The sequence below is a fragment of the Gracilinanus agilis genome, chromosome 2 (genome assembly GCF_016433145.1).
Source record: "Gracilinanus agilis isolate LMUSP501 chromosome 2, AgileGrace, whole genome shotgun sequence".
In the NCBI taxonomy this organism is placed as follows: Eukaryota; Metazoa; Chordata; class Mammalia; order Didelphimorphia; family Didelphidae; genus Gracilinanus; species Gracilinanus agilis.
Window position 1 is genome coordinate 432,580,644 of NC_058131.1, and position 26,797 is coordinate 432,607,440.

General features: G+C 39.1%; 1 protein-coding gene across 5 annotated transcripts in view; it reads right to left on the minus strand.

The window, feature by feature from the left end:
- The window catches only part of LOC123237645 (core histone macro-H2A.1), a 110,525-nt gene that overhangs the window by 78,634 nt on the left and 5,094 nt on the right, over nucleotides 1-26,797 (minus strand). For all 5 annotated transcript variants that reach the window (XM_044664699.1, XM_044664697.1, XM_044664698.1 and 2 more), the window contains exon 2: nucleotides 10,036-10,236. In XM_044664699.1, coding sequence (XP_044520634.1) covers nucleotides 10,036-10,207 — 172 coding nt within the window. In that variant the 5' untranslated portion in view covers nucleotides 10,208-10,236. The remainder of the gene's footprint in view (nucleotides 1-10,035; nucleotides 10,237-26,797) is intronic.

The following is a 26,797-nucleotide window of genomic DNA, read 5'->3' on the forward strand; positions in this document are numbered from 1 at the left end:
TCACAATAATCAGGGTCAGTAGTAGTAGCACCATTTTACAAATGGCAAAGTTGACACTGAGGGAAAGTAACTGGCCCAAGATCACACTTTTAATAAAATGCTATAGCTCAGGCTTGAGTCCTGATTCCAAGTTCAATGTTCTTTCAATTACAACACACTAAAATAAATGTTCCCTTTCCCTTAAAAGTTTTTGAATCATATATCACAAAAAATAGAACAGACAGTCCAAATCTGGCCTCAGACACTTACTAGCTGTGTGACCCTGGAAAAATCACGTAAGCTCTATTTGCCTTAATCCACTGGAGACAGAAATGAAAAACCACTCCAGTATCTTTGTCAAGAAAACCCCATGGGCAGTAGCAGAGTGCTATACTTTGCTACTGGTGTGGTCACAAAGAGTTGGGCACAAATGAAGGACTGAACAACAAAGTAGGGGCATACAAAACAGATACAGAGGCCAGAGATTCAGTAAAAGTCACCACCAAGGCTAGACACTCAAACTTAAGTGTCATCTCAATTGTCCCTGCTCACCCATAGTAAGCCTGAACCTTGTTTTTCTGGAACAAGGACATGGAAAAGCAATAAAGCCTGTAAATTGTGTGAGAAAGGTGCAGGTGCCACTGAGGCATTAAGAGAATAGCAAGGTCCCATAATGTGACAGAAAGAAATGGGCAACAGTACATGGTATAGGAAGGGATCATATTCAATGGGGAAAGAGTCTGGGAAAAATTCGAGAGGTTATGGTTCAGCAGGACTCTAGAGCCATCTGCATGAACTGGAAGGGTATGTTCTGGACACCAGACACAGGTTCACTCCACATGTTTTATTTTCTTTTCAAGTAAGATGGATGATTTGCCTAGTCATACCAGAGGAGAAACAGATGCCCAGCCTCAAATTACAGAACAACAAATAGAGCCCATAGCCCACAATGCTGCCCTCCCACAACAGAACTGAAGAGACACCTTTCCCAGGAAAAAGTCTTTTAACCATGTTGCCCAACATCCCCAGCTCTTAAAGAAGTATCTTTTCATTACTCTCCTTTATTCTAGGGACTTTATTCTAGGGATTCTAGAGAGGATACGTGATTTGCACAAATCATACAGGTAGTAAACAGAAGAAATATTATTTGAACCAGTTTCTACAAGCACCACCATTTTCTTTGTGTCCGGTGGTGCTTGACTGACCTGTATAGATCCCAAAGACAAACTGCACTGAGAACACATGGATTTCACTGAGTTGCCTCCAACTGGTCCTAGCTGAGTGAGAGAAGAGATAGAATGAAGTCTCTGGTGGGAGGCAGACTTATTGGGAAGAGAACATGAAGATGATGTAGTGGGAAAAGTACCAGACTGAGCGTTATAAGACCTATAATTAGTCTGAAGTCTGCCAATGCCTGATAGGTGTGTGATATTATTAGACAAATCACTTCCTCTTTCTAGGCCTGTTCCCATTTTTGTAAAATGAGGAAGTTGAACTAGATTATCTCTAAGCTCCCTCTCAGCTCTAACATTTTGTGGTCTAAGGTCCTTTCCAGCTGTAACATTCTATAACCTTCAGAAGCCAGAGCATCTTTCTTAACAAAATTCTCTGGATGCTTTAATAAGGAACAGTCTCAGCACTGAAAATATGTGTTCATTTGTGAAATGGTATTGCAGAGTTCAAATCTTGTATCCGATGCTAATTCCCTGTGTCACTGTGAGAAAGTCATTTAACTTCCCCAAGACTCAGTTTCCTCATCTATAAAATACAGGGGTTGAACTAGATGTCTTCTGAGATCCCTCCAAACTCTACATATCTGATCTTATGATCCAAATCATGTGGTATACATTTTATATACATCTGATTGGCTCAGACAGGTCAGAAGCAAACTGTATTACTGGTTTACTGTGCAAAGAGGATAAGAAAGTTCATTCATCTGTGTCCTATTTCCTTAACTCCTCCCTAATATAACCTTGAAAGGCTCACAAAAAACTGTTTGATGATTAGAATCCAGAATTTCACCAAAGTCATTACTATCAGGTTTGTAATACTGGGAAGGAGAAGAGGAAAGTGGAGGGAAGAAGAGGATGGAGGGGTTTAATTTCCTTTACAAGGTGGATACTGAGGTCTCCTTAGAGAAAAGTAACAGGTTGGGGAGGGGTAGAATGTTACTCACCTGAAATGAGCAAAAACACATTTTTCATTTTAATAATCCATAACTTCCATATTAGAATCAATACTGTGTATTGGTTCCAAGGCAGAAGAGTGGTAAGGGCTAGGGGATTAAGTGACTTGCCCAGAGTCACACAGCTAGGATGTCTGAGGCTAAATTTGAACCCAGGACCTCCTGTCTCTAGACATGGCTCTCAATCCATTGCTGGCCTCCAGTTGCCCTCCAAAATAACAATTTTTAAAAATTTGGAATCTCCACTTTAGAATTTCAGGGCTGAAAGGGATCTTAGAAATCCAGTCCAATGCCCCCAGTTTACATATGATTTTAAATATAATTTACAAAGTTGATGGGTAATTAGTTCCTATCTATCAACTTTGTAAATTTAAACTTTATAGAGTAGAGAGTAACAAAATGATTTTTTTACCCACAAGAACCCTTAGAGGTTTGAAATGCAAGTGTTCTTATGCCTGTTTTACAGATGAAGAAACTGAGGTTCAGTGAAATAATTTGCTCAGGGTCACATAACTAGGTGAAAGCTAGGATCCAAACAAATATCTCCTGGTTCCCAGATCACTGTTGTTTCCTCTATATTCTTTGGCTTGAGAAAAACTAGTTAGGGAATATGTACATTAAGGATCTATGTCCTCATCAATGTGGAAATTTCCTCTACTGATACAGATTCCAACTTATTTATAACTTAGTAAATGAGTCTTAAGAGTTGCTTAAGGCTCAAAGAGGTTACTCATAACACTTACAACAATAATAATATAATGATGAAAATAGCTAGTGCAGTGATGGGTAAACCACACCAGATGTGGTCCCCTGAAATGTTCTATCCACAGTGCGACATTATTCCTAATCTGACAAATACAATGAGTAGGATATAATACAATGAAACTTCGAAAGAGTTGCCTTAGAAACAGACTGACAAAAGGTTGCCCACCACATTTTAAGGCTTTAGGATCACAGATCTAGAACTGGAAGATTTTTAGTGAAACCCTTTCATTTTACAGATGAGGAAACAAAGACCCTACAGAGACCTACCTAGTGTAGTGCAAAAGGATGCATATTAGCCCTGCAAAGCCTAACTGCAGAGTTTCTGACAGCTGAAAAGGGTTTAGAATCCTGAGGTTAGTCAGTTGACCCTGGACACTAGGGTCATAGAGTATGCTGAGGCAGGACTTTAACCCAGCTCATTCCGACTCCATCACACTGCCCCTCAATGGAGCATGCTCAGATTTGCTCAGATTTGCCCAATACCTTCAACCAAATGATAAGATTTCCAGTACTGACATAGTCTATGCGACCATAGGCAAGTCACTTGACTTATCTGGACCTCTGGAAAATGAGGCTGAACTCAATGACTTCTAAAGTTTCTACCAGTCCTGAATCTATAATCCTACTTTTTTCTTCGATAATTTGAGCCAAAGCCTGATTTGTCACAAGCTATTTAGAAACAGCAGTCTTTGGGGCAATCAGGTGGTTCAGTGAATTGAGAGTCAGGCCTACAGCCAAGAGGTATATAAAAATTAAAATGAATATATACTAATAACTTTAAAAATATTATGGTTTTTGTAAGATTTATTAGCAATCACTAGAAAATAAAGCCATGTGCCAGGCTAGCTTAGGCTGTTCAAACAGCCCACCGGTTCCCTGCTACACCATGCCGCCATAGGAAGGAAAGAGAGCGGGAATGCCAGCCCCTCAATTTTAGCCCCCTGTCTACGTCAATGCATAATGACAGGAAGCCAATGGGCTCATGGGAAATGTAGTTCAAAGATCCCAAAATTTCCAGTAACACAGGTACTGAATTAAAATCTGGTCTCAGTCACTGCTGTGTGACCTTGGGCAAGTCATTTAATACCCCTTTGCCTAGCCCTTATCATTCTTCTGCCTTGGAACCAATACACAGTACTGATTCTAAGAAAGAAGGGAAGGATTTACAAAAAAAAAGAAACAGCAGTCTTATCAATAATACAAACCCAAATTAAAGAATGGAATCTTTTGTTTTTTCTTACTGACCCTGAGTGCTCTCAATCTCAGTTTTGCCATCTGTTTGAAACATGATTTCTCATTGCCCACCTTCTCACCTGACACAGTCAAGACCTGCCTTCCTATGAGTTAGAAACCTCACCTGCAGCATTCACCTCCTCAGGCAGGAGCAGGATGGCCCAGCTGACCACTGCCTCCCTCCAGGATCCCCTCCCCAACCTTAATTTTATTAGTATCACACCTTCTCATCTGTTGCCACAAAGCCTGACTGAGAAACAATTAATAAGAGTTAATATTCACAGCAGGCTTTAAAGTTTGCACAGAGCTAAACATACATTATCTCATTTGAGTCTCATGGTAAAACAATGACGTAGTTGCTATGGGAATTATTTCTCTCATTTTACAGATCATGAAACTGAGGCTTAGAGAGTTTAAGTAATTTAATAAGTTATGCAGTTACTGAGTGACTAAGGCAGGACATGAACTCAGGTCTTACTTGATTCTGAGTACAACATTCGATTCTCTCCAGTCACTTTAGACAGAGACTACAATGCTAGGAGGCCTATCAGTTACCTTCTATTTCCTTATTTGCAAAATAAGAGTATTGGGCCTAGATGGCTCAGGGCAGTTGGCAGCACAGTGAGCACAGTGCCAGGCCTGGAGTTCAGGAAGACCTGAATTCAAATCCAGTCTTAGACATTTACTAGCTGTAAAACCCCAGGCAAGTCACTTAACATCTGTTGCTTCAGTTTCCTCAACTGTAAAAAGAGGATGATAATAATAGCATCTACTTCTCTAGGTTATAAAATAAAATACCTTGTGTAAAGCTCTTAACACAGTGCCTAGCATATAGCAGTTACAAAAATGATACCTATTTTAACCACTATAGGTATTGCAGAAAATGTATCAGCGGAGAAAGCACTACATTTGGCATCAAGAGTTAAAATGCCAGGTGTGCCACCAGCTAACTAGGCAGCCCACTCCACAAGTGGATGACTAACATTGTTGCTCATTGAGGGAAGAGAATGATCCTTAAGGGGAGGGCCTTTCACTATGCTTGACAAAAAATAGTGCAGGCAGGAAAAAAGTGGACCACACGGGAGAGTAAAGCTTCAAAAATATTCTTTGTATTCATGATGCCTTTTATCTTACCTTGTCCCACCTCTCTTGTGTGCACTCTCTCCCTTCACTCCCTCCCTCCTGTCCCCCTTTTCTCTCTCTTCCTCTCCCTCTCCTTTTCTCCCTTTTTTTTTTTTTTTTTTTACGTTTTTAATCATGTATCTTTGTGAGTTTTCTCCCACCTTTTTCTCTGTGTCTCTCCCTCCTCATAAGTTTCATGGAAGTAATGGTGAGTTTTAAAGGAAACAACCCTTAAAGTCTAACTTGACAGCTGAGTAACTCTTCTATGGAGCTTTCTTTGACATTGCCCTCTTCCCACTCCAATTTCATAAAGCAGTGGGATCCTAGAAAGAATGCTGGACTTTATATCAGAAGGGACATGACTGATTCCTGCCTCCGATATCTACTGCCTGTGTGACCACGGGCAAGTGTGACTCTCTGAGTCTGTTTCCTTCATTTCCAAATGGGGATAATATCTATATCTTTCTCATAGTGTTGCTGCACAGGTCAAATGAGATAATGTGTGTACACATTAATTTAATTTAATTTAAGCTATTTAAATACAAGCTTTTTTTGTGCTTTTCTCTAATGTACTCAAGTTAAACTATGTTACAACTATGTATCTTTCTCTGCTAAGTATAAAATCCATGAAGGTACTGCTTATTTAAACTTTGTGTCTCCTCCAACACAATAATTCTGCATCATCTAAGTGCTTCATATTTATTTAACAAATGAATAAATGTTCCATATTCCATCCAAGTTGCTATACTCACTTTCCACCACTAAAGTCCTATCTTTCCTTATGGGCCTTGCTCATACTGTTCTCTCACTGCCTGGAATGCTTTGTTTTTCCCTCTGCTCTCATTCTTACTTATTTCAATGCTGCCCTTCCTTCAAAATGCCACCTGTTTCATGAAACCTTCTCTAATCACACCAATAGGAAGTGATCTCTTCCTCCAACATATTCCTAAAGCTCTTGTTGTCTTTATCATTCATATGGCACATGCCAATGCTGTCTGATAGCTTATTTATCTGTGGTCATGCCTTCAGCCCGCCCCACCACCCCAATTAGACCAAGAGTTCTTTGAAGATAATGACTGGGTCTCATTCTTCTGTGTCCTCCCACAGGCCTTTGCAAATAGTAGATACTCAATATTTGTTGAAAAAAGTGTTCTCACTGAAGCAAAAATTAAATGATACTAGAATGACAAAACAGAGAGAAAGAACTCAAAACACTAATCTCTGAGCCTCTTTTCTCATCGGTAAAATGGAGGGGTTGGATTAGGTGATCTCAAAGATACCTTCCAATTCTAAATCGTATGATTCTCCTGTCATTCAGGTAAGGGAATTAAAAATGTAAGCTTGAAGGTGAATCATCACCCTCCTTAACACAGGATTCCAACAGCCCACTAAAAAATGATCAAAGAATAAAAAAAGCCTATCCATTAAAAACTGACCTCTGTGCCCTCTCCCATCCACAAGATCACCACTGCTCCCTGTCACAACTGGATCCCCAAGTATGCATAAAAGAAACAAAACACTGAATGGTTTAGACCAGTGAGATCTAACCCTACATGGAATCAAGTGCTTGACACAAAGTACCTCATTCAATCTGTAACAGATATTTTCGGAAGGAGAAGGATGAACTGGGGGGCTTGTAGATAATTACAAATATTACAGACATATGTGATGTGTTGGTTAGTTTCCCAGAACTGGGTTTTTTCTCTTTTCATTCTTTGTGAGAAGGGATGGCTCTCTGAATAGAAGAAGGAAAGATATGTTCAGAAAGGAGTGATATAAAGATAATGTAAAAAAAAAAAAGATTTAAGATGCGTATTTAATTGAAGTGAATCGAAAGTATCATGATGTGGGATAAAAAGAACTCTAACACTAATCTGCTAAAAATAGTGCTTAGAGCATTGTCCTGGAGTTAGGGGCTCTGGGTTTTCATTCTAGACCTCTTGTTAACTTGCTTTGTGATCCTGAGCCAAGTCCCTTGCCATCTCTGAGAATGAGTTTCTTTCTGCAGTAAAATGAAAGGATCACATGATCTCAAAGATCCTAAGAAAACCTCATGGTTTTCAAAGTACTTGCACATGTGTGAATATGTGCCCTTCACAACAACCCTATGAGGGAGGAATGGCAGTATTTTTTTTGCTCTTGCCTGTATTTCATCAGTTTAAAAATCTCCTGATCAATTAACTCCTTTTATCAACAAAGATCAATATCTGATATAGAACTTATCATCTTAGAAAGTCCAGGGTCACAGTTAGTATGTGTCAAGGATCTTCTTAACCCCAAAGCCAGCCCTCTACCTACCATGCTAGTTTGTTTCTATACCAAACAAAAATAATTGCCCCCTATTTAACAGATGAGAAAATGGAAGTTCAGAGTATGGATGATCTTGAAAAGTAATGGATTTCTCATCATTGGACATATTTGAACAGACCATTCAGTTATTCAGTTGTATCCAACTCTTCATAACACCATTTAGTTTTCTTGGCAGAAATATTGGAGTGGTTTGCCATTTTCTTCTCCACCTCGTTTTTACAGATGCAGAAACTGAACAAATATAGTTAAGAGACTTGCTCAGGTACACACAGCTAATAAGTATCTGAGGCTAGATTTGAACGTAGGAAGAAGAATCTTCCTGACTTCAGGCCAGGTACTCTATCCACTTTGCCAGCTAGTTATCCCCTTGAGCATACAGGATGCCCCTTTTAAAGAAAGCTAAAAGGGATGACTCTCTGAGCATTTCCCGATTCCCAACGCACTTTTCTTTCCGCTATATTATCTATCTCTAGAGAGTCTCAGCCACTCATTGTTCAGCACTTTATTTATGAATTGGCTTGCACTGGCATATATTTTTCCTTATTATTTTCCAAGTGCCAACAGTAGTACCAGTAGTGGGACAACAAAAGCATGGCTCTATGAGAGCTGAGTATTTTTAAATTTGAGAAACCTAAACCCCATCTTGTTATGTCTAATATTTTAATAAACATTCAATCAACATTTTATTATTGTTCCTATTAAAGTTCCTCTTCTGTGCAAAATATAATCAACAGCTTTGGAAGTCTAAAAGACCCTGGTTCAAGTTCTATCTCTGACATGCATAGGTCAAGTCAAGTCACTTAACCTCTATGTTCCCCGGGCAAATATCTAAATGCTATGTTGTACAATAGCTGCTCATCTGCACTAGCAGATTAGAGTTCTCCATGGTTATGAAATCATAGGTCTAGATCAAAAATAATTTTTGTAAAATACAAAAAGGACAAAAATTAAAATATCCTTGATCTTGAGGAGTTTAAAATGTACTATTCAGATTCTATGGGAATTCTCTCCCCTAAAGATGCTATTCAAGATGGCCATCTTTTCACTTTGCTATTCAGACCAGAGACCATGGCTTGGGAGTGTTAACTCTTTCATCTTTAAACTCAATTTGCCTAACTGACAAATGTCCCACATGGTCTACTACTTCAGGAAGGCCTCAACTATGCTTTATTTTCCACTCTTCAGACATCTTCTGACCCAACACGTGTCCTCTCTCCCTCCCTCCTTCCCCTCCTTCTGGAATGATCTGTATTTTATCAGTCTCCTCCACCACAGTCCTACTCAATATAAGGATAACCTTCCAGCCGTCCCTGGCCAACATTCCCTCTGTGTGTTATCTCTTCTTATTAGAATATAAGGACAGAGACTATCTTTGCTTTGGTGTTTATATCCAAAAGGCTCAGCAAAGTGCTTGGCACGTGAAAAGTGTTTAATAAACGCTTTTTCTTTTTCATCCATTCACACATTCATAGCTAAACTTGTAGCCTCCAATTTCTCACAGAATAATCTTCCTAATCTACTGGTGGGACCAAGTCACTGTTCTTCTAGAACCTAGAACTATGTCTTCTTAGCTATGGAACCATATTCTGGCATTCATAGCCCTCTGCAAACTCTACTTTGCTTCATTTATTCCAGCTCTTGCTTTACTTTTTTAATCATTATATCTAGCTCAGGTGCCAACTCCACCCCAAAACCTTCCTAGATTCCCTGATTCCCTATTACCCCTTACTTCAATCATTCTATACCTCCTTGAATTTTCTTAAATGGCTTTGTCTGTATCTCTTCTTTGTGGTGACCACATACTCCTTTGTAAAATCCGTGTTTTGTACATGTCTTATTCACAACATAAACTGCTCAAGGACAGAGACTGCAATTTTTCATTTGAATCTCCAGGGTGTGTAGAGGGTCTCACATGTAGAAAGTGATTAATAAATGTTAATAAATTGCATTCTTTTCAGCTATCCCAATACACCCCTTCTACTTTACATAAGTGGTCTGTCCCCAAACAATCTCCCTTACCTCCCCACCCACTCCCATACTTATCCCTTTCTCTCTCTGTGCCTTTGTTCATGTTATCTCAACCTGAAATGCCCTTCTCCTCTTTTTCTGTGCCAATCCATATATTCCCCATCCATCTAGTCTGAGCTTAACATCTACCTCCTCCTGCAAGCCTTCTATAAATCCCCAGCCCACATTGATCTCCCCCTTTCCTGAACCTTAGTCTATTTCCCATTTTAGCATTTAAACATGTATGTCTTATTCACTGATTATTTCTTTGTACATGAATTCTATCTTGTCAGACCAGAAACTTCTTGAGGATAGGGTTGAAGCTTTTTCTTCTCCTTGATGTCCTTCCCCCTGCCCCAATGAAGTCCCATAGGCACACAGCAGAAGTCATGTGAATGCTTCTTGGATTCACATCCAAGTTGAGCCAGACTCACCAGTCAGATATTCCAGCACAGCAGCCATGTACACTGGAGCACCCACCCCAATCCTGTACTTGGGGTGTCCTTTCTTAATGTATCGCAGCATCCGCCCCACGGGGAAGATGACTCCAGCCTTTGCTGACCGGGAAGTTTTGGTGGACTTCTTCTTCCCACCTCGACTTGACATCTTATTTTTCCTGGATGTGAAACAGCACACTACAAAGGCAAAAGGAAAAAGCAATCAGATCACCTATTCCTTTTCCAAATTCATCTGGAATAGGGCATGCATGCATGGTATAATAATCTCCTCCTTTTTGGCTCTACTAAGGGTAAATAAAAGTCAGTAGATTTGGTTCTTCAGCATTGTCTTGAAAACACTCAAGTCCTCTTTATTCTCTTAGAATGAATTTGCCTTCGCCTCCTTTAAATAATGATTACACTTTCCACATCTGACACTATGACATCCATTTACTTTATTTGCCATTCCATTTAAATATTACTATGAAAATGATGTGACTGCCCTTAAGTGCCTATATACTGTATACTTATAAAAGAAACTGGATTTCTTTGCTAGGTTCTTTATGCTCTACTGAGTCTAGTCTTGGCTTAACTGAGAGAAGTAGTAGCCAGGTCCTCTAAACTGTTAAAGGTGATGCTGAGTAATCAAGATGGCAGGGAGAAAAAACAAAGTGGGAGAAGGATAGTTAGATAGTTAATATTACTGTATTTACGTAAATAGATACAGTGTGATTTAGGGGAGAGCTAAATTTGAGGTCCAAAGTACTGGGTTTAAATCCTGGCTTGAATTACTATTTATGTATCCTTGGGGAATAGGATATAAGCTATAATGAAAACAGGAATGATTTCATTTCTGTCTCTATATCGCCTCTACCTGGCCTAGTTCCTAGAGTAGATTCTTAATAAGTGCTTGTTAAATGAAAGAATGTGATTTAAATTCTCTGAAGCCTATGAAGCAGTCGTAGATAGGATACTAGATTTGAAGTCAGGAAGACCTGGGTTCAAACCCCACTTTTGAAACAGTGGCTGTTTGATTCTAGACAAGTATATAATCTCTGTAAGCCTCGGTTTCCTCATCTATAAAATAAGTGAGTTGGACTAAATGAGACCTTCCAACTCCAAATCTATGATCTCATATTGCCAAAGGGCTCATATTTTGTAAATAATATCAATTTTCTTAAAACACTAGGTATGTTGAACCAGTGTGATGGCACAAGGAAGTGGGTTGGGTGTCGATAAAAGTATTTCATTTTACAGTTCACAAAATTTTTCCTCAAAATAATTCTTTGAAAAAATAGGTACTATAAATACTATTTTTTCATTTGACAAAGGAGAAAACTGAGATGGAAGATTAAGTGACTCATCTATACAATTAGTAAGTAGCAGATCTAGGACTAGAGTCTATGTCTTCCAATTCAAACTCTAGCATTCTTTCCAGAATACTTTGCTACCATAGAATATGAATTCTTAACAGAATCACTGACTGCCTATTGAAAGCTAATCTCTCACTATTCCATTTCTTAATCTATGAAATAAAGCTAACATTATTAAATAAGCCTCAGTCATCAGTCCAGAGGGCCAGCTCCCTATAAAGTTAATTCAGCTCATTGAAGGCCATGAAAATATTAGTGTTTATAAAAACACTCATTACAGTCTCATAAATAGCGCTACCAGGTACACCCTGTTCACTGCAGCAGGCATTTTCCAATGATGCAACAGATTTTATATCTGTCTTACTATTTCATTCTTCCCCCTTGGGGCTCCAATGTCCCTTGAGAAGCCTGGTTCAAATGTCAATAAGCTCAATTCCTAGAAAAACCAGAGCTCCCTGACAAATATGACAAGAGCTAAGGCAGCTCAAGCCTTGGTTAAGAATCAACCCTCAGACTTATGGGAAAGAAAACTAGCCACATTCAGAGGAAGAACTGAGGGAGTAGAAACACAGAAGAAAAACAACTGCTTGAACACATGGGCTGATGGGGATATTATTGGGGATGTAGACACTAAATGATAACTCTAGAACAACTATCAATAATATGAAATTAGGTCTTAAACATGATACATGTAAAACCCAGTGGAATTGTGCGTCAGTTAAAAGGGGTTATGGGAGGGCTTGGGGGAGAGGGAAAGAACATGAAACATGTAATTATGGGGAAAATTTCAAAATAAATGAATGAATGAACAAACAAATAAATAAATGGCTAGACAAACAAATAAATAAGCGAATGAATGAATGAATGAATGAATGAATGAATGAATGAAAGAGAATCGGCCCTCAAGGAAGCTGTCCAAGGGAGAGGGGCTTTCTTCCTTGAAATACATCTACCCAGCCATCCACCACAAGATGGCAAAGAGTCAACTGTCCCCTAAGTACAGGAAAAGCAGAAGCAGGATTTACTGTCAGAAAGTCAGTCCTCACAATTATAAGCCTTGCTTATTTTAATGTCTATTTAGTGTCTATGATGTCTATCAGTATATGTCTCACTTCTTTATAATAATATGAGGTCTAATTGGACTGTCAGGTATCTTCACTAACATCTAACGCAGTACTTTCAATGACAAGTCACAGGATGTAGAGCTCCTAGAAATCTAGTTCAAATCCCTCATTTTAGAAATGAGGAAACCAAAGTTCAGAGAAGTTAGGTACACACAAGTTACAAAGTCAGGGTCACAAAGGAAATATGGTAGAAAACAGGCTGCAACTTGGGCTACCAGCCTTACAGGGCTGCTGTGAAGAACGCTTAATAAAAATGTTTGCTGAATGAATGGGACTTAAAATATTCCCTACTTACAGGTGCCTCTGCCCACTTAAAGCAAGAAATGTGTGGTTCACAAATTGTCTTAAAGATCCTAACTTGGTTTTGAATAACTATTTTGCTATCTTCTGTGCAGTGTTACTTCAAATATTTCTTAGAACCATAAGTCCAATTAGAATTTTTCACTGAGTCTACGAATATCAAAGTCATACACTGCTCTAGTAATTTTTAAAATGGGTAGGTATTTTTGTATTTTAAATAGAAGCATATGGAAAAGTGATAAATATTTCATCAAATGAGTTCAATTCCAGTTTTTATTTGAACATGTGACTTTAGCTCTAAACCCTTCAATGTCCCCTGGGGCATAGCCCACCATAGGCAGTCAGTCATAGGTGCCTTCACTAGAGGAGAGTATGACATCTGCTCAGGGAAGGAACAATAAGACTTCTGTGCTTGACATGGTCTGAAGTACATCTTGTTCCCTAGAATTAAAGTTCTTTGTCCCATTCTGTACTCAGGCATTTACAGGATCTGTTTCCAGCAGCTTGCCCTGAAAAACTGAATAGCCCCAACTTTAACACTTACACCTGGTCTAGGGAGGGGCCAAACTGCCTGTTAAGCCTGATATATAGCAAACTAGAGGTGTGTGGGCCAGAACAAAGGCTAGTCTATATATAAATATATATATATACACACACATAAATAGTTATGTGTATTTCAGACTTTTGGAAAATTGTTTTTATAACTTTTTTTTTTAATTTTAAACCCTTAACTTCTGTGTATTGACTTATAGGTGGGAGATTGGTAAGGGTAGGCAATGGGGGTCAAGTGACTTGCCCAGGGTCACACAGCTGGGAAGTGTCTGAGGCCGGATTTGAACCTAGGACCTCCTGTCTCTAGGCCTGGCTCTCAATCCACTGACCTACCCAGCTGCCCCCTGGAAAATTGTTTTTAATTGTATACAGGTTTTCAATCTCTATGTGAGTAATTTTTGCCATCAGTTCCCAACTAGCTATAGGTATAAGATAAGAGTTAAAGAGTTTCAAAGTTCATGCCCCTATTCAACAAAGGAAGACAGTGAACATTTGTCTTCCAGGATTTTCAAATATGATTGCAATTTTAGGAACTGTACTTCAGATTAAAGCCTTGCAAATGAAATAGCCTTTTTCAGACATGTCCCGATTTGGGGTTTGGAAACTATAGCCCCAATAATTACAGATGAATAAGGACATTAAAGAATTTTGGTTTTGTATTCCACATATCTGAGTTTCAGAGAAACAGATCACCCCTCCCCAGAAGATGGATGTATAAGTTAAGGAAGTTGGGTTATGGTAACTTTTTCTTCTAGTGGAACACCCCCTCGTCATGAATTAGATTCAATGCTACCTCCTCTCTCTCTTGCATGTAGAGCTGTCATCTTTCTGATTTGCTTGCTCTCTCTTCACCCTAACTTCCTTCCCTGAAGTTGGGCCTCTAGGACATCAAACCAGCAATCAATCTAGGAAGGAAAGCTTTTCTGACTTTTAATCAGCCGAGGTTCTTAACCTGGGGTACATTAATTTTTTAAATTTTGATAATTTTATTCCACTATGTAATTGATTTCCTTTGTGATCCTATGTATCTTAATTTATGCATTTAAAAACATCCTGCCAAAGAGACCCAAGTTTAATATAGAACAACTGGCTGATATAGCAACCTTGTAACTCTTTTCAATTTTGCATAGTGTTAAAAAAAAACAACAACAGCATTTGGGATTACTTTTTATGCTTAGTCTCCTCTACATTTATTTCATTCAATGATTTTTATTTTTATTTTTTTTTAAACCCTTGTACTTCGGTGTATTGTCTCATAGGTGGAAGATTGGTAAGGGTGGGCAATGGGGGTCAAGTGACTTGCCCAGGGTCACACAGCTGGGAAGTGGCTGAGGCCGGGTTTGAACCTAGGCCCTCCTGTCTCTAGGCCTGACTCTCACTCCACTGAGCTACCCAGCTACCCCCCATTCAATGATTTTTAAACCAAACTGGTGGTACAGCTGGAGAAGTTACTTGTCTGACCAGCATGCCATGCTCCTGTCTATGTTAGCAACATAGAATCTTGCAAGGACCCTTCCTTACTTAACAGTCACATTTCATAGCAAACCTAAAGTATGTTCTTTCTAGATTAGAATGTTAGATAATCATCCTTTAAACTGAGACACAAACAAAGGCAGTGTTTTCACCTTTCTGTATTTTTAATGCCTTTCTTTATGCATGTTTTCTTTTTTTTACCTTCAAGGCTAACTTATTGTGTGACCTTGTATAGATCCCCCTTCCCCTCTCTTAACTGCTACATACCCTTCTGTAAAAATCACAAGGCTAGTTGGTCTCTAGCTTGTCTTCCAGCTCTAACATTCTTTGCATTTAAAATACCAGGTAGTGCCTTCTCTACCAAAAATTACCTTGTATTTATATGGCATGGATTTTTGTATATACTTATGTACATACATATACTTTCCCTCTAAGAGACTATTAAGTCCCTTGAGGAGAAGAATTGTTCTGTTTTTGTCTGCAACAGCAGTGCCTAGCAAAGTTCCTGGCACATAGTAGATATTTTAAAAAGAATTAGTCATTATGGAAAAGTAACCAAAATATATATCCTAGCTATATAGTCTTTCTCATCTCATCTCATCGCTATAGTCTTTCAGAGTAATCTAAACACAAATTGATAGTGCCCTTGATGAAAGTATTAAACAAACACAGACTTCCCCAGATAACTCTGAAGAGGCATGAATAAGTGGACTCCAACTACAAATACTCAGAGGGTTGACCCACATTAAACAGTTAAGGGACTTCAACATTGTGTCAATCAGAAGCAGTATTAACTTTTGGAGAGGTTCTCTCTTCTTCTCTTTGGACTTAACCACAAAGGTAAGTCTGGCCTACTCTACTCATAAGTCCTGAGTCAACTCAATGAGATAGAAGAGTTTCAAAATTTACTCTTAATTCATCTAATGCTCCTGCTTTGGTGACAGGAGAGACAAGGAAACTGAAGGTATATAAGTACACAATCAGTACTCACAAATCTAGCATGTCTTTGGTGCACTGAAGATACATAGGAGAACCAAAGTTAGCACAGAGTAATGGCAATAATAACAATTATTACTATTGATCTTGATTTAAAAGATTACAAAGCACTTTATATGTATGATTTCATGTGACCCTGTAAGTTAGGCACTCATTTTATATAAGAGGAAACTAAGGCAGTGAAAAGTAAGAAGATGACAGAGCTCATGAGTCAGATAAGGAAAATAAGCTATGTTCTGCCACTCCCACCAGACTGTTGAGATCAGATTAGATGATTTATGTCAGTGATTCCCAAAGTGGGTGCCACCGCCCCCTGGTGGGTGCTGTAGCGATCCAGGGAGGCGGTGATGGCCATGGGTGCATTTGGGGGTGGTGAATAACTGTAAGGGGTGGTGATAGTATGTGACAGGGGATGCTAAGAAATATTTTTTCTGGAAAGGGGGTGGTAGGCCAAAAAAGTTTGGGAACCATTGATTTATGTAAACTAAATAAAAATCACACCATCATCAGAAGAGAAGAAAAAGTCCAGAAACCAGTGTAACTAACATGGCTTTCAAGGTTATTCAGAACTTGGCCCTAGACCACCTATCCAACCATTCTCCAACCCTACGTCTCACTTCTCCACGTCAGTCTCAGTCCTACTCTGTTATGTCATCCTTCTAAGTTCTTCCTTTTCCTCCATAGCCTCTCTGAATCCTACCCATCCTTGGAGTCCAATTCCAACCTTTCCTACTCTAAGAAGGCTTCCCTGACTACTCTATATCCAAGTTGAGTTCCCAGAACTCAACTCAATTAACTTGGTACAGAAATCATACCAGTCACTCCAGCAGTAGATTCTACAGTTTTATATCTCTCATTTTTCTCATGTTAACCTTCCCCCCACTGAAACAGCTACCTCCCTAACTTGGACTCTCATTGACTCCCATCTGGACTACTGTGCTGGTCTAACTGTTCTTCATGCCTCTAGTAACTACCCCTTCAATCCATCCTCCAGAGAGATGAGTGGTTTTTTATAAAGCACGGTGACCTCTACTCAGTAAATAAACTCCAATAGGGAGCCATTGGAATTGCCTGTTGTTTCTAGAATCAAAGGTAAACTCTTTAGTTTGGCATTTGAAGCCCTTCACAACCTAACTCCTTCCTATCTTTGTAGTCTTATATTACTCTCCTTCATGCACTCAAGGTCCAGCCAAACTATCCTTCTTACTGCTCTTCATGTGATATCCCATCTCCAGTTTCCATGCCCTGGCTGTCCCCGCCTATGCCCAGAATTCAAACTTTATCCCTTGTACTTCTTAAAGACTCTAGTTTCTTTCAAAGTTCAGTTCAAGCACCCTTTCCTAAATTAAACTCTTCCTAGTTCCCCCAGCTGTGAATTTCTCTCTGGTCTCATATTGCCCTTTATTTTATATATGTCTCACATATTTATATATGTATTTATTATCCCCCTCAAATAGAATGTAAGTTCAAAGGCTGAGACTCTTCCATTTTTGTCTTTATACCCTCCCTAAAACAGTGCCAACCCTATTTCTTAATAAGTACTCATTGACTTGTGTTTCCAACAAAAACATGAGACCTTAGAGGGGAAAAGTCTTCTTTTGTGTCCCCTGCATCACTGATTTGAAACTGGACACACAGTAGGTGCTCAAAAAATGCCTTTTATTTCAATACTTCAGAATATCCATGACTTCATGAGCATGGGCACTCCCTCCACTGCTACTGACCCCTTGACTTTGAGCTAGAAGGGAACTTAAAATATAATTGAATCTAACCTCTTGATTTTACAATGAAGAAACTGAGGCCCAGTTATGTGAAATGACTTTCCCAAAGAACCAAGCTTCTGACAACAAATCCAGTGCTCTTTCCACTGTCCTATAATACCTTGGTAGATAAACTAGGCTTCATCAGTTTTTTAGTAGGCTCTCTGCAAAACAATTCACCACCTTTTGTAGCCAGCCCTGGTGAAGATGAATAGATAAGAGTTCTAGATTTAGAGTCAGGAAGACTCGAGATTGAATCCTACCTCACACATTTACTAGATTTAACCCCAGCCTCAGTTTCATCATTTTCAAAATAGGGCTAATAATGGCACCTACTTCACAGGATTTTTGTGATGATGAAATGGGATAATAAAGCTTTCTATAAACCTTCAGGGGTAGAATGAAGTCCAGAGTTACTTGCCAGTGCATTACCCTAAGCACGTTGTTTAAAAAATTTCTCTTCTTTCAGATACATAGAATACTTACAGAGCTTCCTGCCCTTGAGCCTCTGAAGGACACAGCCTATTTGGAGAAGAGGCTCTTCTGCATGCCTATAATGTTCAGCCTCTAAGAACTTTTGGCTCCTTCCAAAGCTCAACTCAAAGGTCCCCTCTTTCAAGAAGCCTGTCCTGAGTATCTCACACATGAGTGCATTTATCACTCTGTTTGTATTTTGTAAATATCTTATATTTACTTATCTGTGAAGTGACACATCCTCCTAGTACAGTGATGGGCAAACTTTTTAAAGAAGGGGCCAAAGGAAAGGAAATGCTCATCTGTCAGTCTGTTTCTAAGGCAACTCTTTCGAGGTTTCATTGTATTGTATCCTACTCATTGTATTCGTCAGATTAGGAATAATGTTGCTTGGCCAGAACTTCAGGGGGCCTTATCTGGCCTGGGATGTAGTTTGCCCATAACTGCCCTAGTAGATCAATAGTTCCTGGGTATAGGGGCTGACCCTCTTTTTTATTTGTTTCCCCTTGACTGAGCACATAGTAGGACTTTAATAAATGCATTCAGTCTGATTGATAAATCACAAAATTTAAAACTGTAAGGGCTCTTAAACATTATCTTCTAGTCCTACCCTATCATGTTATAGATTATGAAAGTGAAGCTTAGAGAAGTTAATTAATTTGCCCAGAGGTATTAAGTATCAGAACTGGAATTTGCACTGCCTACCTCACAGGGCTACTGCAAAGACAGTGCTTTATTATCAGTCACTTAATTACCTATATAAATGGAACAAGAAAATAATAATAGCTAACATTTATATAGTAATTACTATATGCCAAGCACTTTTTAATTATTATCATCTATGCCTCTCTCTTCCATCTGACTTCCTTTCCTAGTTTTGGGAATACATAACCATCCCAAACAATGCTATGTGAGTGACTTGTTCAGGACACCATTAGGAGAAAGGCCCATTCTGCTCACACTAGGGGCCATTAATATAGCAATTCCAATTCCAAGGTACATTGCGACTTTCCTCCAGGGAGTTTAAAGTGTCTCAATTACATACCCTTCTCAGATATTCATAAGAGAGGTGAGTAGGCCAAAGATTATTTTTTTCTCATCTGTTAAAATTCATGAAGCTGAAGGACCACAGAAGCTAAGAAACTTATCTATGGTCAAACAGTCAATAACTCAGCCAGAATGGGACCCAGATATCTTGATTCCCCAGCAATGTGGAAAACTAAAAGTCCTAACGTTATCTCCAAATAAGCATCTTTGCACATCTTTTCAAAGTTTCTCTCTGCAGAAAGCCATATAAATGGTTTTTTTTCAGGCTTGCTAATTTAACTCCTTTATAGAACAGACCTAAGAACCAAGTAGCAAGAAGCAAATAATCAAGCCAATTACAAAATGGGTTAAAGATATATTATAAAGTATTTTATTAGCTAAAAGATTAATGCTTGTACATTTAACACAAATAAAAGTATTGATTAGGGTCTGATTGGTGACAGCTATTTAAAAGTAATTACATCCCACTATAAGGATGACAGATTCTGTAAGATTAGTGCTCAGATCAAAGCCATGTTGTCACAGGATAATGATCTCATGGAGCTGGATAAATGCCCACTTTCTACACAAGCATTTGTCACCCTCCCATCAACTTCAATCACCAAGGCCAATCTGAGACACTTAATTCTGGAGCATGAGACACTAATCCTGTTACAACATTCCCTTCCATTTATTCCCATCATACAAAATGATTAACCGTGTCACTGTTGTCACTCCCAAGAGGCATAGGATACAGTACAATAATCATCACTCACTGGGCTGGGGTTAAAAAGTATCACTCTGATTGGCTTAAAATAGGGGCCTACTCTAGTTTTCCAGCCAATCAAGAATGTCATTTGTCCCCATTCATGCACACATACTTCTCTGAAAGCATGCTGCACTAGATTAAGTATCCTACAGTCAAGTCTCCACAATCCTTTGGAAGCAAACCATGAAGTGCAACAGGTGAGTCTAACGTGTATATAATCCAAAGACTCAGTTATTTTGTGGTTTTGAATATTGTATGTAACTTTATATGCTATACATTTGTTTTCCTAATTTGTTTATTTGGGATTTAAAACTAACCCACTGTGGATTTATTGAGCATTAGCCAATTGACAAGGAGCCTCAATTTCCCTTGGAAAATCCACTACAGAAAGGATAACATCAATGTAGACCACCATAGCCATGTTTATGTGTTTAAAGGAATTTTCATCAAATAGCCAATAGAGAAATAAAAAACCCTCTAGTCCTCATTTCCATTCTCACTACCAACCACTCCAAATAAGGTTCCCTTTTAGATTCTGAATAGTTTCATGGCTCTAGCCTATGCTTTCTTAAATTCATCCTCCATATAGTCACCAAAGATATTTTCCCATTGAATTACTTCAATCATGACACTTTTCCACTCAGAAGCCTTCAGGGACTCCCCAGTGACTACTGAATAAAGTCTTGAACCTGGCATTTTAGACTTACTCCAAACTACCTTTCTAACTTCATTAAATATGACTCCCCTTCAGTCTATAATCCAGCCAAACAAGACTACTCTTTTGCCCATCTTATTTCTGCCTTCCCCCATCTTTACATCATTCCTAATGCCTAGAATGGATTCCTTTCTCTCAACTCCATCTTTTAAAGTCCCCATCTTCCTTCAAGTCCCAAGCTGACTTCAGATGTCACCTCCTCCATGATTCCCTCTCAAGGTAGAAGTGATCCTTCTCTCCTTAAATCTCTTACAGCACTCTGACTGGGTCTCTCCTTTGTATTCATGTTATTCTCTCTGGGGCCATAGTCATGCACTATCTTCATCCCATTCCTCTTAGATTGTATGGTATGTATCACTAGACCCAAGCACAAGGCCTTGCACATGCTGGGTGTTGGTTGCATTTTATTAAGGCACATTCTTCATTCACAAAGTGATTTCCTCACCCCATCCACAGTCCACAAGCTCCTTCCATTTAGGAAGGGTGTATTCCAATACAGAATGGAAAATATCCACTCTAATAGAAATCCATCAAATAAAAGCTCCCAGGGACAGTGAAGTGGTTCTATGAAAATCATTCCAAATAGTACAATTCCAAGGTTCTTGCTTGCTAAAAGACTATTATGAGCCTTTCGCACAGAACAGTGGTGCTTCCTTCTATCAGCCAAGAGAGGAGTAAACTTGTTAATTTATATAGAGAAAATAATGGCTTGAGGGAACAAGTTGGAAGACACTTCCATGAAGGTCATGAAATACAACCCTCTCATTTTACAGATGAGAAAACTGAGGCACGGAGAGTTAAATTTGTCCAAAATCATACAAATCCTGAGTAGTAAAGACGGGTTTTGAACCTCTGTCCTCTAAATTCAAATCTATTGCTAACTCACAGTACCACAGCCTCAGTGAAACCAGGATGATAGCAGAAACACAAGTAGAACACTTAAGTGGGCAAAATATTTGGTCACCAAAGCTCCTTTTCTTTTAGGGTTTCAGAGAGGCCATCTGAACTAAACAATAAATGGTTATCCTATAATCTCCCCGGCTGTTTGCTCTGACCACCAGCCCCAGATAAGTAAAACAAAAGACTAATAATCTCCTGAGGCAGCTGCAACAATGCTAAAAGTGGTTAGGGGAACTTATTTGGGGGTTTTCCTTTTGGCTTTTGTAAGTAAAGCAACTTCTACTTTATTGGTGGCAGTGGTGGAGGTAAAAAAAATGACTTGTGAAGCCAAGTTCTTTTGTAGTCTATGTTGGAAGAATATTTTAAAACTATCCCCTATTTGGGGCCTCTTTAGACATGACTAAGTAAACGGGTATACCATGAACTGATCCTCATCAATTTTCTGTTAAAATAGCTGCCAGACAATACAATTATCCAGGACAATTTTGAGGGATTTATGACAAAGAATGCTATCCATCTCCTGAGAAAGAACTGTTGGAGTCAGAATGCAGATGAAATCATACAATTTTTCACTTGTTTAATTGGGTTTATATTTTGGGATTTGGGTTTTATGATTATTCACAAAAATGAACAATATGGAAATATGTTTTGCATGATAGTATATGTATAACCATATCAAATCACCTGCTAGCACCAGGATGGGCAAAGGAAGGAAGGGACAAAAATTAAGTTCAATCATATAACTTGGGAAAAATTGTGTGGAAATTTATTACATGTAATTGGTAAAAAATAAAAATATATATTAAAAAAAGAATTAGCCCTGAAAAAATAAAATAGCTGCCAGGAAGTTCAAATGTGCCTACCTGCTGAAACATAATTTGTACATTATTTAAAGTTACATAGATGAGAAGGAACCTTAGAAACCATCTAGTCTAATTCATAACCTGTACAAAAAATTCTTTCTATCACATCACCACAAATGGTCATCCAATCTTTGCCTGTAGACCTTTTAGGGAAGAGGAAATTCAATAAATAAACAGGAATCCATTTTTGGCAACTCTAATTGTTAGGAAGTTTTTCCTTTCGTGGAGCCAAAATCTGCTTCTCTATAATTTCTACCAATTAATCCTAGTTCTGCTGTTTAGGACTACCTTAAACATGATAGTCCTCTAAATACTGATGACAACTATCATATCTACCCTAAAGTTTTCTCTTCTCCACACTACATATCCCTATTCCCTTCAACTAATCCTCATTCTCAATGATCTTAGGGTCCTCCAACATCCAGGTTACCATTCCTTCAGACCTTCTCAAAATCTCTCCTAAAACTGACCACCCAGAACCAAACAGGATGCTCCATAATGGGCTAAACAGGAAGAACATAGTGGCACTCTCATAATTTCTAGAATTCTTTTTTAATGCAACCTAAGATTTCATTTTTGTTTGCTGGCAAATGTATTACTTCTGATGCACAATGAGCTTACCATCCACTAAAAACCCTCAGATATTTTTTTTAAAGAATGACTGCTATCTTTCCATACTTACTAATAATAATAACTCATATTTAAAGCAGATGGATGGTCCAGCAGGTACCACTGGGCATGGAGTCAGACCTTCATTCAAATATTGCCTCAGACACTGTGTTAACCATGGGCTAGTGATAACCTATCTCAGTCTCCTCCCATAAAGCTCAACTGTAAAATAAGAGGAGGTTCAACTCCAAGGTCCCTTCAGGTCTACATCTATTACGCTATTCAACAGTGCTTTAAAGTTTTATAAAACATTTTCCTTTCAATAACCCTGTGACAAACATAAATTTTGCCTATGTCACAAAGATGTTGCAAAGAATGAGGCAATATAAATAAATGAACTATGAAAACTACAGAGTGGAAACCTTCATACACATGTGAGAGGTTATTATGGTCACTTCAATTTTTATTTAAAAAATCATCTTTTTTTCATTACATCATTTATCCAGGGCAAGGCTAAAAGTCAAACTATAGTCCTTTTGTGCCATTGACTTACTATGTGATCTTGGACATGCACAGCATGCCTGGCAAATAGTAGATGCTTAAAAAAAAATGCTTGTTAGTTAATTGTTAAATCCTTTATCCCCCTTCCCTCAACTGATAACTTCAAGAAAACACATCACCCTTGTTACTCTTCTCTGGATACTACCGCTTGTCAACACTCTTCCTAAAATGTAACACTTAGAACTAAAAACAATAAATTTCTTTCTGTCTGGCACACAGTAGGAACTTAAGAATCCTAGCTAAATGAGAAGAACTATATATCTAAGATGGAATTCATTTGAGAGTACCATAGGATCATATATTTTGAGCTGGAAGGGTCCTCATAGATTATCCTCCCATTTTATAAAGGGAAAAAAACTAATGACTCTGACCTCAAATCTAGCACTTTTCCCACCATACTGGTGCATGTTCTAAGCACTGTGACTCTCTTAAGATGAAATTAGCTTTTCTGGCTGTCATGTATATTGACTGGCACTGGGCTTGGAATTTATTAAAATCCTCAGTTTAGTGGTTTCAAATCTGGCCTCAGACATTTCCTAACTGTGTGACCCTGGGCAAATCACTTAACCCCAGTGACCTATTTAAAACAATAACAGCCCTCAGTGTGTATTTGTTTTGGGGAACTGGACAATTTCTGAGGTCTGAAAATAAGAAGACTCAGTGCCCAACCTCATCCTGGTATAATCTCATGCTTCATCTACCCTTCATCTCCAACACTACATTGGTCAGTTTTTAATACTAGCACTAATTGTATCACCTCAGTGGTGAAATGGACAGTGTTGCACTTGGAATCAGGAAGACCTCATTTCAAAACGTTGCCTTGAAATCTCACTACATGGTCTGAGGCAAAGCAATTAACTTCTTGGCTTATTTCTTCATCTGTAAAATGGGTATAATAATAGCACCTACCTTATATGGTTGTTGTGAAGATTAAATGAGAGAATATTAGTAAATAATATTTTTAGTATTATTAGTATATATTATTAGTAAATAATAATTAGTAAATAAAAATGCAAAAGTCCTTTGCAAACCTTAGAGTATTATATAAATGTTAAATACTATTACTATTATTAAATTGGTTAAGAATGCAAACCCAGATTTTTGGAGGTTATGGAAGTATGTGACTAATTGCAAAGCAGAGAGAAAGAACTTAAAATTTTTTAAACTTTAAACCTTAAAAAACTTTAAAATCCTTAGGGTTTTTTAAAGTAATGTTGTTTTTCTAAAGAGGAATTATAACTTTCCTGAGAAATTTAGAAGATACAACAAACTAAAATTGGTTTACCTGCATACAGAATAGTACCTACTATGGGAAATCAGAGGTGCTTGTTTCTGGTTTAATTATACTGCAGATAGTAAATTAATGTTTGCTTCCATAATCAAATAGGTAAAGGTGGGCCCCAGCTGGCAAAATTTGTGCTCCAACGCTGTGAATGAGTACTCCACAAAAGCAAACAGTCTTTAAAGAAAGCCTAATCTTAAAAGGGAAGGAAGCACCTTGAACTGTAAAACCTCAAACTATGAGGGTGAGGGAGGGAAACTAGCAAAACCCTATAATTTTCTATTCTTATAGGAGGTTTATGGCATCATTAAAATCTTACAAATTTTTCAAAATAAGTGCAAGTGTTGGACTTAAATCTTACTTGCTCTTCATTATCTACTTGGTCTCTTTTGAAATAAAACATTTTCTTAACATATATAGATTAGGAATAAAGTTGTAATCTTGAGTTTTCTTTATGTAATGGTGGAGTAATGGGATGTTAAGGAAAAGGGAATAAACTCAGAACAATGGTGGTCAGGTGAGATAACAGGCAACATCCCTTCCAATTTCCCCCCCCCCCAAGTAAATAGGCAAGCCTGCAATTCCAAGCCTACAAAGGATCACATAAATAGGAACTGGAAGGGCTTAGAGATCATCTATTCTAGCCCCCCTCATTTTATAGATGAGGAAACCAAGTCCCAAAGGGCAGGGATTTATGCCTAAAATCACACAGGGCAGTGTGAGTCAGGTATCAAACTCAGTTCTTTAGACTCCAAATCCATCACTTCAAGCTGCTACAGAAGGAAGACATATGCCCTTCTGGGAATTACCTTTGAGAAAAAAAATTAAAACTGTAAACAGAAGAAATACACAGAAACTAAAGAACATGGAGTGCTAGTCGTCCCCAAACCCCCACCCTACTGTAACCCCATCATTCCCTAATAAAAGGAGGCTTGTCCAGACATCATCTCCGGGTACCAACTGGGTCAAGTCAGTTCAATCTTCAGCCCCCAATTAAAGAGGACCCCTTGCCAGGACAGCTCCTCAGACTTCTTCCCCCAAGGTGGCCTCAGGGGAAATAATGATAGGATCATAATGGCCATGGCAAAAATCCCCATAAATGCACATCTGTCTACCTACCAGGGCCTGCTTCTCTGCCCTCATTCTCCCTGCTTGTATTGTTCTGGGGACCTAGGTGCTCCTCTCCTTCCCAAACACCCCCTTCTCTCTCCCACCTTCTCTCGAACCTCCGGGCCACCACGTTGCTGCTGCATCTTCCAAGTGCAACTTTAGGTACCTTTAACACAAGACTCCCAAACGTAGCCCTTGGTCCAGGCCTGGCCAAGGCTCTGGGAGGGGGTGGAGGGGGATGGGAGGAGTCCTTTTCTTCACCTCTTTCCAGGTTCTGCACCTCCCTTCAAGGAGCTACTGGCATGAGGCTTGCCATCGTCGGCCCCCCACCCCCACCCCGGCCTGCCATTCCATCCAATGGTCCGGGCTCCCCAGAAGGGCGGGAACAGCCCTAGGAGGCTCCGCCGGCTATGGGCCCCGGGAAGGAGTGGGTGAGAGTGAGAGTAGGAGGGCAGCAGCGCGGCAGCAGCAGCGTCAGGGATAGGATGCTTGCTTTTTTTTTCTTCCAAAGGAAGTTGGTTTCCGGGTTTATTTTTAAAAATTAAGAAGCTGTCGGCCTCGCAAGCTGGCTTACAAGAAAGGAGAGAAGAAAGCAATGCGATCTCTTTAAAGGAATAAAAGGAAGAGGAGAAATTGAGGAAGAAACAACGAAATCTTCCTTCCTTCCTTCTTTCCTTTCTCTCTCGCTCTCCAGGCAGCTGGAGCAGGTTCCCCCCACCCCCACCCCGGGGCCCTGAGCAGCCTCCCTCCCCACCCCCCACCCCCCATCCCCGCCTGCGCCCAGAGCCAGACGGAAAGGGATACAATGTATCTGGGGCGGCCCGGGCCGCTGGGAGCGAGAATTCTCAATGGAAAGCCGGCCGCTCCGCCCG